The 15,482-nt window shown below is 41.3% G+C and overlaps 1 protein-coding gene across 1 annotated transcript in view; it reads right to left on the minus strand.

Moving 5' to 3' along the window:
• MYRFL (myelin regulatory factor-like) overlaps positions 1 to 15,482 on the minus strand; it is a 106,584-nt gene that overhangs the window by 49,549 nt on the left and 41,553 nt on the right. Inside the window, exons 6-10 of the mRNA XM_006095488.3 lie at positions 10,240 to 10,390; positions 6,112 to 6,307; positions 3,235 to 3,311; positions 1,970 to 2,080; positions 180 to 270 (exon numbers count right to left, since the gene is read on the minus strand). Of these exons, the coding sequence (XP_006095550.1) occupies positions 180 to 270; positions 1,970 to 2,080; positions 3,235 to 3,311; positions 6,112 to 6,307; positions 10,240 to 10,390 (626 nt within the window). The remainder of the gene's footprint in view (positions 1 to 179; positions 271 to 1,969; positions 2,081 to 3,234; positions 3,312 to 6,111; positions 6,308 to 10,239; positions 10,391 to 15,482) is intronic.

A 15,482-nucleotide genomic window follows, 5' to 3' on the forward strand; every position in this document is an offset into this window, starting at 1 on the left:
CCAATCTTTTCACATTAGATGCCAGCACCCCTGACCTGTGATAACCAAGAATGTTTGTGGACATTGCCAAGTGACCCTTGGTTGAGAACCACTGTGTAAAAACTGAAATAACAGCATCTGCTATTACCATCCTCAAGAAAAGCACATGAGACCCAGAAAAGTCAAAAGACTGAGCTTACCCTTACTATGATCCTTTCAGAGATGTGGGCAGACAACAGGTAGAACTGGTCCTGATTAGCAGCATAGAGTCCAACCACCAACATGAAGTATCTAATTCAGAAACAGCAGACCAATGCCAACACATCAAGGAAGAGAGTCATAATTTGTGCAATCAAATACCACCCCACAGTTAGTCAATAGTGAATTTGCGTAGACGGGTTTATGCACTGAAGTTTGCATGTTTACAGATTTTACTCCTCAGCTCTAAGTTGCCCCTCCTGTGAAATGAGAGAGCATTTGGTTTACTCGCTATTGTTCTGGGCCCACCGTTTGCCCAGTCTGAGGTATCTGTGTGCCCTGTAGCCTTCCCTGGGGAGACATCGCTGGGGGCCTGGCTCAGCGCCTGTGTGCTGACCTGGCGCAGGCTGCATTCCCAGGCCCTCAGCAAGCACTGCTCACAAACACGTGCACAACAGGAAGTCACATTAGAGGTCTCTTTGTCCAGAGTCACCCAAGCCACATGTCCTAGGCCTCAATGGAGGGTGACTCAACAGGGTCTGCTCAGCCACAGCGGACCCTTCCCATCCTAAGCTGCTTTTTGGCTGTGTACCCTGTACCTTCCACACCCTCTAGTCATGACTTTAGTCAAAGACCTGGACCCGCCCCTCCAATTGCTCCCAATGGCCATTTTCATCAGATATTTCAGTTGTTTCTTCATATGTACCACTGAGGAGACATTTTTAAGATCAGACCATTTCTTGAAAGTCAAAATGAAAACTATCCCAATCAGAGAAGCATTTTCTTTAATACCTGCATGAAAAAACTTCACTAACTTCCTCTGTAACACTCTACAAATTCTCCAATCCTTAGAGAATGAGTTCTCCTTTGTATCTAAAGTAAATCAGGAATAGTAATAATTGTTATTGTTGTTATTATTATTATTATTATTAGCTACCATATACCATCTACCAAGTGCTCAATGTGTCATGAATGGGCTAAGCAGTTTATCTACATTTTTTCACTTAGTTCCCCAAACAACCCTATTGGGGTAGAATATGGTTATTTTCCTCATTTTACAGAATAGGAAAATGAGTCTCAAAGAGGTTGTGTGCTCGAGGTCACCCAGCTAGTCAATGGCAGTATCACATATTCAAATTCAATTTTTTCCAACTCTAAGACCTATATTCTAAGACCAGTGGTTCTCAAACTCGAGAATCCATCAGAGTCCCCTGGAAGGCTTATTAAAACACAAATTGTTGGGCCTCACCCCCAGAGTTTTTGATTCAGTAGGTCTTTGGTGAGGCCTGAGAACTTGCATTTCTAATAAGTATCGAGGTTATACTGTCTCTGATAGTCCTGAGACCACACTATGAGAACTATAGGTCTAAATTACCAGTGCAAATGTATTTTATTTTCTTAATCAAAAAAGACTACAGCAAAGCTTCAGGATTCAGAGCATCATATTAGTGACCAGCACACAGGTTTGAGAAATGCAGTTAGTTTTCGGCCCTCAGAGGACAATGAGACATGAATGTATGGTCACCCCAGAGAATCATGGAGGGGACCAAGACCAGCAGGTGTGGGCGGGGCTGGGTGGGAGAGCAGGCATTGTAGGGGTGAGGATGGAAGAAGAAAGATGGCTAACGGTAAGGGAGATGTGCTATAAACGGAGTCAGAGATGGGAGGGAAATGGCTGAGGGAGGCCCAGTTTTCAGGCTAATAGGGCCCCGAGGGGCAGAGGGGCCCCTGGAGGGCTCTGCCTGGTCACCTAAAGTACTGGCCACCCAGGATGGCACAGTGATGCTGGTACCTCTGCTCAGGATTCGGTTTCCCCTTCTTTCTCATGTTATTTGCTGTGGTTTCACTGAAGTGTAGTCGGCCCAACGTTACTTTGGTGACTTGGTTGGCCAGTAGGTCAATTCTAAAACAAACAGCAGAAATACCAAGAGACTGTAAAAGAACATAGAGTCCTTGAGCATATGTAACCATTCTGAGAATCTCATGTTCGGTCCCCAGTTCCTGTCACATTGGGGAGGACAATTTATTCTAGTCGCTGATTTGTAATAAACTACCCATAGCATGGCCAGGAATGGGGGCCAGGGAAGTCCACGGAATAACTCTTGAATGGAAATGCTCACTCGGCAGGAGCTCAAACCCAGAGTGTCTGACTCATGGGGCTGTGCGCTCCCTAGACCACATATGGGTTCTTTTACCTCCATGATGAGGAGAAAGACATATTTTATTCATGCCTCTGCATCTATAGCACTCACTTCATGACTGAAGTAATTTCTCTAGGTTCCTTGTGTATTTGGAATTCCATCACAGCTCCTTTGTGTATTTGCCCTGTCCAGGCCTGGCTGTGGGAGGCTGCTTGCTCCTTAGGAAGACCATACACAGCCTCGAGGGAGGACCAGGTGCACCAGGCAAGTGTAGAGCTGTGTTTGTGCAGGAGGCTCCTGCTTGAGCATCAGGCTGAGCCCCAGCTAAGGGACCATCTTCTTCCCGCCCCAATGGGGTTAACTCAGGGTCAAAACACGGAGGGTTCTCAACTATATCCCAGCCAAGTCAGTTGAAAAGCAAATCTCGCTCCAAAGTGATTCTATTGGGGACTCTTTGGACTGCCATATTGTTTTGGAGAATCCCAATCCTGAATGCTTTCTATTTTGGAACCCATTATGCAATCTATCAACATATCTTTAAAAAATAAGAAAAAAATGTATTGTAAGCACAGGATGGATCCAGAGCCTTGAAATTAATTCTATCATACCAATTTAAATTTAAAAATTAAAAGATGTAACAATAATTTATCTCAAGAAACCAAATTTGTTAGCAAGGTTGTCAGTAGCAAATGATTATAAAAAATAATAATGATATAAAAATGGAGCTTTTTATAAGGAACTGTTTGCAATTATTTCAATGCATTTACCTACTTTGTTTTTGATAGCATATGTTCAAAACATTAGCATACTATCATTTAGTTTTTACAGTAGGATTTACTTAAAATAAGCAAAATAAATTAGCAATAGGTCTTCTTCCCAAAACATTCCCAAAGGAATTCAGAAAAGAAATTCTTACCTAACAGGATTGAAAATCTTTTTGCTCCTATCAGCTTGGGACTGTTCAATAGCAATTATTTGATTGGTGGCTTCCATCTGTGTAGAACAACGTAAATTAATTACTTAGAAAATTAATTCATTAGTAAAAATGTTCATTGGTAAATAATATTCAAGTACTTTAAAAGTTTTCCAAGATGTTAGTTTAGGAACTGGGCAGAAAAGACATATAAGACATGGCTCTGACCTTAAAGTAGTGTGCTTGCTATTGGTGAGGAAAGAAACAAATACCTGTGAAACTACACAGTGAAAAGACAAGACCACAGACCATTTCAGGTAAACAGTGAGTACAGAATGAGCTAGAAGAAACATCAGTTCCAAGACACAGGAGCAACAGAGCTCAAAGGATGCATTCATTCATTCAGTCAGCCAGTCACTCATTCATTCATTCATTCTGTAAATACTTGGTGAGTTCCTGCTATGCACCAGGGATTGCTCAAAGCATTAGAAATTAAAACTTGACCAAATTAACAGAAATCCTTGCCCTTGCAGAACTTACATTCTTTTTTTTAAAAAAAAAAATACGTTTCTATTGATTTCAGAGAGTAAGAGAGATAGAAACATCAATGATAAGAGAATCATCGATTGGCTGCCTCCTGCATGCCCCTTACTGGGAATGGAGCCTGCAATCTGGGGAGTGCCCTGACTAGGAATTGAACAGTGATCTCCTGGTTCATAGGTCGAGTGCAGAGCTTAAATTCTAATAAGAAAAAACAATGATAGCCCTGGCCAGTGCTGCCCAGTGATTAGAACATCTTCTTGTGTGCCAAAGGGACTCAGATTTGATTCCCGGTCAGAGCACATACCCAGGTTTTTGCCTGATCCCAAACCAGGGCACATATGGGAGCAACTGATTGATGTTTCTCTCTTTCTCCCTCTCCCTTTTTCTCTCTCTAGAACAGTGGTTCTTAACCTGTGGGTCGTGACCCCTTTGGGGGCCGAATGACCCTTTCACAGGGGTCGCCTAAGACCATCTGAAAACACATATATAATTACATATTGTTTTTGTGATTAATCACTATGCTTTAATTATGTTCAATTTGTAAGAATGAAATCAGGGGTCATCACAACATGAGGAACTGTATTAAAGGGTCGCGGCATTAGGAAGGTTGAGAACCACTGCTCTAGAATCAATATTTTAAATGATAAAAATAAATAAAATATCGGAAATGACATTTATTTGTTACTTGCTACAAACTCTTGTTATTATTAGTGAATATTGGCAACGGTGTGTTGAGATCTGTCCTGTCATCTATGGCTTGTGGGTATTTGCACAGTAACAGTCTTTCTAAAAAGCCATTGGGCAACCTACATCAAGAGTTTTAATAATGTTCATATTTTTAATGTGTAAATTCCTCTGCTGGAATTCATTCTCATGCAAAGATGGGTATATGCAGATGTTTACTGCAATTTTATGAACAAGAACAAAAAATTCAAAATAAAACTTACAATAATATAAGAATTCCTATGGTACATCTATACAATAGAAATCAATATCATCTTTGTAAACAATAGGTGATAAAGTCTTTAATATCTTATAGTATTATTTTTACAATATATTAACAATATGAAATTAATTTTAATAATGGAAAAATTAAGCTACCAAATAGTGAGTCCAAATATGAATGAATTTTTTCTCTTCTTCATATTTTTTTGTGTTTCAAAATTTTCACAATAAATTTATTACTTCCAAAATCAGAAAAGTATGGTTTTTGTTGTTGTTTGCTTTTATTTTGTTCTCTTTGGTTTGGTTTGGTTAAGAGCTCAGTTTGAAGGAAGAGCAGTCTAGCTCCAGTTTGGGAGGCTAAGTCCAGGTTAATGATCAGAATAAAATATGTGGACAATAGCTACTCCTCCCATTGAGGCACTGGATCTGAGGTAATAATTTAATAGATGCAATGACCAATCAGAAGTCATTCTGCCTGCATCCTAAACCCAGCTCTATCATGTATTATCTTGGATGAATTGTGTAACATACTGGATCTGTAACTGGAAAAGAGAAGGTTGACTGGCTTAATGGTTCCTTGTTTTAAATCAGGGACCTCTGAGAATTTAATGAAAACTTTGAATCTACTCCATATAAAAATGAACCAGCATAAAAAATACAAAATAATTAAGAATACATTTAGTGCCCAGCCAATGTGGCTCAGCAGTTTAGCATGGACCCAGGAACCAACAGGTCACTTGTTCAATTCCCAGTCAGGCCACATGCCCTGGTTGCAGGCTAGATCCCCAGTAGGGGGCGTGCAGGACATATCCGATCGATGATGTTTCTCATCGATGTTTCTATCTCTCTATGCCTCTCCCTTCCTCTCTCTCTACAAATCAATAAAAACATTTTTTAAAAAGAATACATTTAGTAGAAGAAGTGCAAGATTTATATACTGAAAAGTGCAAAGCTGCAGTTTCTGAGTCCAGGGTTAAGAAATTAGCAGCTTCCGCTTCCTATGTCCTGGAATATTTATTCTTAGAACCCCTCCACCATGCTGTGAGGAAGCACAAGCTATCCTGCAGAGAGGTTGCATAGAGACGAGCCATGGCCTCCCAGCCACTGCCCCTTTGAGCTCCTGGCTGATGGCCAGCACAAACTTGACAGACAAGTAAGTGAGCCATCTTGCAAATTGGATCCAGGCCCGGTTGAGCTGCCCCAGCTAATAACTCCTGAACAGAGGTGAGCTATCAGAGCAAAGCCCTAACCAAGTTTTAGATTTGTGACCCACATAAGTGATTTTCCGTATTTTAAGTTGCTGAGATTTGAGGTAGTTTGTTATGCAGCAACAGACACCTGGGACTCTTAATAAATGTTCGCTGAATTAAATGGAAGGAACTATAGACTTACCTTAACCCCAAAAGCTTTCAAGTAAAACATTTCTATTGGCTTTAGACCCGTTTGGGTTTTGACAAATTTTGGACTTCCCCAAACTTGGATGTGGATGGTTATCTGAAAATGGTTCTTCTTTTGGCAAACAAAAGCTTCATCTACTGGTGAAAAGTTAAATCCTTTGTCTGTGACAACTCGATAGCCTATATTGGGTCTATGAAAAGAGGAATACAAGAAAACAGTTTTACAAATATTTTCTACACACTTTCTTTCATTAACCACATTATTTGTGTAAACATTTCAAGAAAATATGTTGCAGGAAGTTCCTTTTGCTATATTTACCAGGTAATCAATCAATTTTGTGAATTTTTAACTGAGAAAATGAAAATGATATTTCAAAACACAGCTGGCTCTCTCACAGCTTTTTATCTTCTCACAAGGAAGAAGCACAACTCTTGCCAAATGGAGGCATCATTTCCTCAGCTTGCCTTTTCCCTTTGTGCTTTCTAGACTTCTAATTTCACTCCACTGTCCGATAGGAAGGCATAGGCTAGACGTTGGGAAGTCACCGCATTACTCAGACTTGTGAAATATCTGGGATAGAATTTATCTTTTTCCTCCTTTAAAAAAAGAAGTCTCTAAATTTTATCAGCAACATCATTCTCAAACAGTCACTAAGATGAATGAATATTCCGCCCGCTGGTGATCTTATGAGTAAAGCAGGCAGGTCAGAAATACCAGGGACAGCTTTCCACCAGATCAGCCAGAGCCAGTCATCCTACGATTGAAAACTTGCTTTCTCTGGAGTGTGCTCATTCCCTTTTTATCCACCCAATCTGGTAACTGCACCGGAAACCTACTGTGCTGGTTATTTCTGCAGAAAGGCATCAATGGTGGTGGAGTGGCTAAAAGAATACATTTAGTATTCTTTCCTGGTTTTATCAAATCATTTTCAATAGAATGTCACGTTTCATTAAATGCTTAATTAATTCAACATCTTTACATATTTAAATACTTTTCCTTTTTATTTATCCTTATTGTTGAAAGTATTACAGATGTCCCTTTTTCCCCCATTGGTCTCCTCCATCTCCAACCTAGGGACCCCCCTCTCCATTAAAATGTGTTAAATGTGAAACATTATCAAGTAGAGAAGAGAATATAAAGGTTGAAAACTCCTTTGTGAGTTTTTTACGGGTGTTGTAGCTACGGAACACGACTTCTAATTCATCGAGGATTCTGAATGTGGGGTTTTCCTCGGAAGGAAGTTCCTTCCTGTGACCCTGGGCGAAGAGGCAGTCCTTCCTGCTGCGCTCGCTCTCTGCTACTGTGGAATTTTGCATCCTGGGATCTCCATTTGTAAGGCCACCATTATAATGAACAACCTAGAGTTTCTAATTTGTCCTCTAATTCCAGAGACAGAAAATATTAATGGGCCTCTTGGGTAAATAGTGTTAGTTCTTTGCAGGTAAAGCACCTTCTCAATGAATCAAGTCACCAGGTCATTGATTACCCTCAAGGAGCTGATCAGTCAAAGGCTCCATAATCACAGTGCAGGCAAGAAAATCCATTGAATGAAGAATTTGATAAAGACCACATGTCTTATGCCATCTGGGAACTTTATATTGACTCAGGTTTCTAGAACTAATCTGCTGATTTGCTCATCTAAAGGCTACGTGGGTTGAACTGTATAGATTTTCCGACAGAGGGTAATAAGAACTGTCTTGGTTAAGAAAAAAGGAAATATCTTGTTGTGATCTTCCATGTTTCACTGTCAAAAACTCTGAAGGGAGCAGGGAAGGCTGACAGCTCAGATATGAGCCTGAAATTTAAGGATAGCTATAACAGAAACTGAACCAAACAACAATTATACTGCTGAAGATGATTCTGAATCTTAAACACCAATCTCTGGTTAAGAAATCTATTTATTTAAGCACAGCAATTCTGTTTTTGATATCAAAAGTTAATTATAAAGTCATCTTAACTGGCTTTTTAAAAGCTCTTTTTAACACAGGTTTTAAATATCATCCAGGAAAAAAAAAGAGATCAGATAAATTTTCAACCCCCTAACATTAATTAGGTAATTTAAGGAAACAATATTTTTGTAACAAATTAGACATAATAACCTAAGAATTCACAAGTGATTTTCTTTTCCAATGATCTGAGTAGTGAAACCAAGAGGGCCAGATGAGTATTGCCTTTCTTTTTGCTTAAGAAAAGCTAATTGTGGCTTCAAAATAAATCTTCCTTTTCACCTTTGAGTTGATTCTGCCAGTGTTCCCCTTTTTTTCTAGATCAGTCGAGAATAGATTGGCTGTTCAAATAAACTTTAAAATATAATCTATTCAAGTAAGAAGAGAGATAACAGTCACCTGGAAAACTTGATTAACTCAGATTCAGAGAGATTAGGAAGAATTAAAAGGTGTCAATTAAAATACTGTGCATGTGGGTGAGTTTCATACCTGGGTCCTCATATTTAAGATAGAATACGGGACACCCCCCCAAAAGATAATCAAATGAAGACTGACACTCAAAACCAAGACCTATGGACTCTTCCTTCCTTTTTCTAAGTGCACACAATGGCAAAGACACAAAGCTGTGACATTTCAGTGATACAATTAGCAACTTGCTTCTTTCTGCCTCCAATTAAACACATCAACTCCCAAATCTGTTCAACTCCTTAGATTTTTAAAAAATAATTTATTTTATTTTTCCATCACCATTTATCCCCTCTATGCCCTCTTCTACCTTTACTTAACTCCTGAGATTTTGTTTTAAGGAAAATATTTCTTCCTTCTAGTTCATCTTACATTAAAGTCCTAATGATAATTTTTGCTCTTAAAAAAGTTATACTTAAATTTGGAAAATACCATGAAGGCCCTCAAGTTTGTAGGCCGACGTTTCTTATTTCATATTATTTTTTATTTCTTGAAAATTTTATTTTATAACCACTAACATTTTCTAATGTTCTGAGAAAGCATTCATTTATAATCTACGAAAATTCTAGAAGATGTAGGTGGGTAAATTATATCTTAGGGAATATAGAAAAGTCTTAAAGAATGTTTAAGAGCAATAATGTATAAGTTCATGTTTGTTTCTTGAAACCATAATGTCATAAGAATAAGGAGTAACTTTCCCAGTGTAAGGATATTTTGTATGCTTTGATTTCCATCTCTGAATACAAAGCCATCAATGACTATGATTACTGCAGCGTATGTTAAAAGTGAACTTGACAATACTGATTGGTAGCATAGAAGCTGGGGGAGGAAGGTGTCACTGATTAAAAATGTATTGTGGCCCCAAAATGTATTCTCTAAATTTTTAAAATCACTGCAGGATTACATGTTGGTAACTTGGGGAATTGCCATTTTCCAGATTTTATTTTTTTTAATATATTTTATTGATTTTTTACAGAGAGGAAGGGAGAGGGATAGAGAGCTAGAAACATTGATGAGAGAGAAACATCGATCAGTTGCCTCCTGCACACCCCCCCACTGGGGATGTGCCCTCAACCAAGGTACATGCCCTTGACCAGAATCGAACCTGGGACCCTTGAGTCCGCAGGCTGACTCTCTATCCACTGAGCCAAACCGGCCAGGGTTATTTTCCAGATTTTAGTTTAAACTGGGCATGTGGCCCTAGCTGGTTTGGCTCAGTGGCTAGAGCGCTGGCCTTCGAACTGAAGGGTCCCAGGTTCAATTCCGGTCATGGGTACATGCCTGGGTTGCAGGCTCAATCCCCAGTGTGGGGTGTACAGGAGGCAGCCAATCAATGATTCTCTCTCATCATTGATGTTTCTATCTCTCTCTCCCTTTCCCTTCCTCTCTGAAATCAATAAAAACAAAACAACAACAACAAAAAACTGGACATGTTATCTGAGAAAGAGTCCCTCCTTCTGCATTGTTCAGTGGGCAAATTATAAGGAGTTAGACTTATGAGTCTGGATTCATGAAGGCCAGAAACCCATGTCCCAGTTACTCATTAGTGAGAATGCAAAACATAGGGAGTAAGACATACCTTCTCACTGGCCCACCCCATTTGGCCAGGGTGGCATCAAATCACAGATCTTTGGGTTTAGTCTTAAGAGTTAGCACTGCCTTTCTCCCCTCACCCTCCAGCCCACCACAAGGGATTCCTAAGGCCACTTACAGTTTTTCGTAATGACCATTTAATAAACTATGCCAAGGAACACTTTGGTACGGCTGCCACTTCAGAGCAGGGGAGCACTGGTCAGCAGGCATCATGTTCTGTCCCGCACTGTCGTGGTCTTGCATTTCGCTGCTGTAACTCTTACTCGTCACTGCAAAGAAATAGGTGTGTCAGATCTTTCCCACAAGGCTGCTTTTCCTTGACTCACAGACAGCTACTTGGAGCTAATGAACAGGCCATTAGAAGGCAGAGTGACTGTGTGGGAAGCAACAGGGTTGGGAGGCAGGAGGCATGCGGCTAGCCTTGTTTCCTCATCTATAGACAGAGCAGCTTGAGGTCAGTGGTCTCTAAGGTGCCAGGGTGAGTACTTGTTGGAACCATTGCCCTCATCCTGCACAGCATCTCCTCACTTCCATTCTGTGTGGTCCCAGCGAAGTCCACTCTCAGCCTGAGGAGGGTGGGAGACCCAGCCAGGCTTGGCCAATCCAAGTACAGCATTCACTAGAGTGTCAATAATTGCATCAGATAGACACCTGGCCTAATCCAACCCAAGCAGAGTGGATTTCAGCACCACTAGAATGCAGGTTCAAAGATGCTGCGATTTTTGCATGAGGTTTGAACCTGGGAGATACATCTCCAAGAGCTGCTGGCACCATCTGGGGACATGTGGGACAAGCCTCCCTAGGAAGAAGCCAGCACAGTAGAAGGCACATTGAGAATGAAGGGCACCCAGTCTGATGGGGTGATTTGAGTCCTGGGATCCAATCTTAAACTCTTGGGTTACAGAAGTCAGTAAATCCTCTAGTTGCTTGTTGTTTGTTTGTTGCTTAAGGCAGTTTGAGGTTTGGGTTTTTGTCTTTTGTTTATTTGTTTTTGTTCATTGCAAACAGTATATTCTAATTCGTTACAGGTCCCTGGTGGCACCAAGATTCTGTGGTCCAACTAGCTTTTGAACTTAGATGAGTTATTTTTTCACATAGTGTCCTACTTCCCTCAACTGTGAAACAGAAATGAAAACAGGTGTCCTGCCCAACTTGCAACGTTACACAGCAGAGAAAATATAGTGACAGCACTTTCAGAAGCTGATACCAGGAGAGAGTGACAGCAATTTCGCACGTGCAAGCTACTATTTTTGCATAACTTGCACGTTGTCTTAATCTGAGTGTGCCTCCAAACTGTACGATTCAACCACAGATAATTTTAATGTAAAGTCGATGGGTACGTTTGCTGTTCCCCTTTTCTTTGAACTCCTCCACCATTACTCATGCCTGGCATCAGGAGTGAAAGGGAAACAGTGGTTGTTCATGAGATCAGGTGCAGGCTGTAAGAACGATGCAGAAATATGACATTAGCTCCTACAGAGCGCACTTAGCCCACAGCTTGGGAAAATGCAGGGGGGTGTGACCGGGTTTCCTTTCACTCACCCAACTTTCTTTCTTTATACTTTCACTAAAGGCCCGGTGCCCAGATTCGTGCACATTGAAAGGAAATTAATTAGAAGGTGGCCGGCAAGGTGGGACTGGGCCAGATGGCCAGGGCTCGAAGGGCGTCTGTGGAGTGAGAGGGGTCCCTCCGGCAGGTGGGGCCCTTGGCCTGGCCTGTGAGGATCGGGCCAAAACCGGAAGTCCAACATCCCCTGAGGTCCCAGAGTGTGAGAGGGCACTCTGCAAAGTTGCTGTAGCTCGCCAGCTCCTGGGTTGAGTGTCTGCCCCGTGATGGTCAGTGCGCATCATAGCTACCAGCCGGTTGGCCAGTCAACCAGTCGGCTGGTTGCTTAGCCTTTTACATATATAGATTGAGGACTTCTTAAAATAAATAAATGAGGTGCTTCAGGTTGTTTTTGATCCCAAATGCTACAGAAAATGTGCTTTTCTTGGGGTATCACTATTACATGTCACCTAAGCAACACATCTATTTTTTTGTTTTTTTGTAAATATGGATTTGGGAATGATTTCTCAAAACCCTGAGAAATGTTTTCCCAGCTGTGAATGAGGAGGTCAGCAATGCAAGGAGCTCTTTGTGTCCTCACTCCTCCAAAAGTTATCTGGCCTTAAATATTTTCAAAACTACAACAACAACAACAACAACAACAAACCTTTCTAATAGTCTCCTGTTTATACTAAATTCAGAGAAAGGGAGAAATGGGTTCTTCCAGCTCTCCTTCCTCTCTCCTCCAATGAAGAGAAGGTAAGTGAAGTTCAAGAACCTCAAGTTTGGAAAGAGTTTCAATCACAACTCTACGCTCAGTGGCTATCTGATCTCAGGGAATGGTTTAAGGACTCTGGGCTTCAGTTTCTTCATCTGCAAAATGGAAGTAACCTTATGACACCTCCCAGGATTATTGAAGGGATTCAATGAGTAATGTCTATAAGTGCTTAGCATAGTGTCTATCACCAGTAAGAGTTTAGACAGTGGTGTCATCATCACACGTACTTGTTTCAGCTCAGGTGACTTATTCCCAAGAAGCCTTGGTAAATACTGCATTTCTTGGCCTCCATGGTCACACTATCTGATGTGAGAATACCAGCTGATTCAGGCCCTTTCCCACTCAAGCACGGTGGCAAGGGCAAGGTGCCAGGGGAAGGAGCCCAAGGCCAGCTCCGCTCCTGCAGGTGCTGGTAGGGAGGGTGTGCAGTGGGAAGAAGGCATTGTCCTCAAGGATAATGGCACTTCCCACCCTTTCTCATCCTGGCAGCAAGGGTATCGGAGCACCCACTCCAAAAGGACTGACAAAGCCTGGCTCCTCTGGAAGCTGGCTACCAGCTGGTGAATCCCAGGGATCAGAATCTGGGACCACAGGCTCACACCAAAATTCCGGCACAAGCTTGAGCCTATTCAAGAACTTACTAATATTACTAATAACATCTACTATTCCTGTGTGTTTTCTGCACCCATGGGCACTGTCCCAGACACCTGACACAGTTCCTCATCAACATTAACTCATCTTCAAGGTAAGGACCCCTTTTTAATAAACTTTCTTTATTGAAGTATAATATACACAATGGATTATGATCATTAATACACAATTTGATGCTTTTTTATAGAATGAATTATACCAGGTAACTACCATTATCAAGAAATAGAATATTCCAGCACTCTAGAAGACATGCCCCCTGCCCTCTTCCCATCACTGCTTTCTTCCGCCCAGGAATAATCACTATTCTGAACTCTAACATCATAGAGAAGGGGAGATGTGCAGGAGGCAGCTGATCTATGTTTCTCTCTCATCGATGTTTCTAACTCTCAATTTGATGCTTTTTTATAGAATGAATTATACCAGGTAACTACCATTATCAAGAAATAGAATATTCCAGCACTCTAGAAGACACGCCCCCTGCCCTCTTCCCATCACTGCTTTCTTCCGCCCAGGAATAATCACTATTCTGAACTCTAACATCATAGAGAAGTTTACAGAAATGGAATGATATGATAGGTACTCTTATGTGATGGTTTCTTTTGCCCAAAATTATGTTTATGAGATTCACTTATTATTGTTGTAAATGGCAATTGTTTGTTCATTTTCATTGCTGTATAGTACACCATTGTACAACTATACCACTATTTATCCTGCCCTTGATGGTCATTTGCATTCTTTTCAGTTTGTGGCTACTATGAGTAATATTGCTATGACTGTTTTTGTGCATGTCTTTTAGTGGGCCTATGTACAAATTTCTGTTAGGTATATTCTAGGCGTGGAATCACTGGGTCATAAGATGTGCTTTAGTAGATGCAACCAAACAGATTTAGAAAGTGGTTATGAAGAAAGGATTCTTAATCTCACTCAACAAATGTGGAAACAGGTTCACAGACCTGAAATAACTTGCTTAGTGTTACAGCATTTAAGTGGAAGAATCGGGATTCAGACCTTTCTCTTCCCTTCATGCTACACGTAGATTTCTCGAGAAAATATAACAGAAGAGAGAAGCAGAAATGTGAAGGCAGCAAACTGCCCGAGTCCCAACTTTTTGGAGAAAACTCATAGCTTAGATTTGAATGTCTTTCAAAATATTTTTATGCATTCTTTTTTTAATAATTTTGGAAAATGGTGAAGTAGAACTTGTGACTCTTAGTTGATAATCAAGAAAAGGGAGGCTTTAAAAGTTCCCAGTTGCTGGAGAGATGAGACAGTCTTCTGACTCTATGGTGTGAATTCAGCCACCGTACCTCTCAGTGAGGGCCAAAGGTCACAACTCTGCAGCTGACAAACCCTTTTATATTTGATGTGCAACCATATGAGGCCACAGACCCTTTAATATTTGGGGTTCAGATTAGGTGGGACCAGGAACCCTCTCATATTTGGGATCCAGACCATATGGGGTCAGAGCCAGCTAACAGGAGCCTGCCTTCCAGTTGCCTTCTCTCAGAGCAGGATTTTACATGTACTCAAAGCAACCCAGTAATTCTACACTGTGAGCCCTAAAAATGGGGATCTTGGAAAACTTGGCCCAAGTGAACTGCTGGGAAGAAGGTCACCAGAATATTACCTCCCATCAAATCCCTGCCTATAAGCCTAGCATAAACTCCCCCTTCCTCTACCTACATGCCATTCCCCAGCACCTTGGTGAAAACCCTGGGCCTCAGCAACACCACATCTGAGCTCCCCACTAGAAAATGTTTGCTGAAAACATAAACTGTAATGAAAACGTGGCACTTGCAATTACTTGAGTTTGTCCCCCACTTTTATTCCCCATCTGCTCATTATTATTCTAGAACCATTGTCTAGAGCCAATTGTCTTCACCAGCTTTTCAATGACCTTTGGATGGGTGTTCAACAAGGGACTCAAGGTTTCCTATCTGCTGGGACATGTCAGACAGGCTTCCACGGCTGTTCTCTGGAGATGGTGACAAATCAATGCCCTTTCCGGGGACAGGCAGCAGAAACTCATCACAGGGTGGAGCTTAACTCTGAAATGACCAGGGCGAGGAAAGACGCATCTGGTTACACGAGGAAACCCTCGGAAGGTCTGGGTGACGCGCCTGGTACCCTCAGTGAGCTGGTGCCTCTGTGGGAGAGCAAACAGATGGTCCGCTCGTCTGGCTGGGAATGCACTCAGCCTTTTGTGTTTGAGAATCGTATTGAAGCTGAAGGCTGGATGCAAGGATGTCTGCAGAAATGAGGAAGGTGAGTGGAGAGCTCTACATCGTCTGGAAAGGGGCCCTTATTTTGCATTTTGTATTTCTACGGTTGGAATAAGAAAAATCAAGCAACTGCTGACCACAGTGGATCTATGCAACATAAAAGA

Source organism: Myotis lucifugus, unplaced genomic scaffold (assembly GCF_000147115.1).
Source record: "Myotis lucifugus unplaced genomic scaffold, Myoluc2.0 scaffold_156, whole genome shotgun sequence".
NCBI lineage: Eukaryota > Metazoa > Chordata > Mammalia > Chiroptera > Vespertilionidae > Myotis > Myotis lucifugus.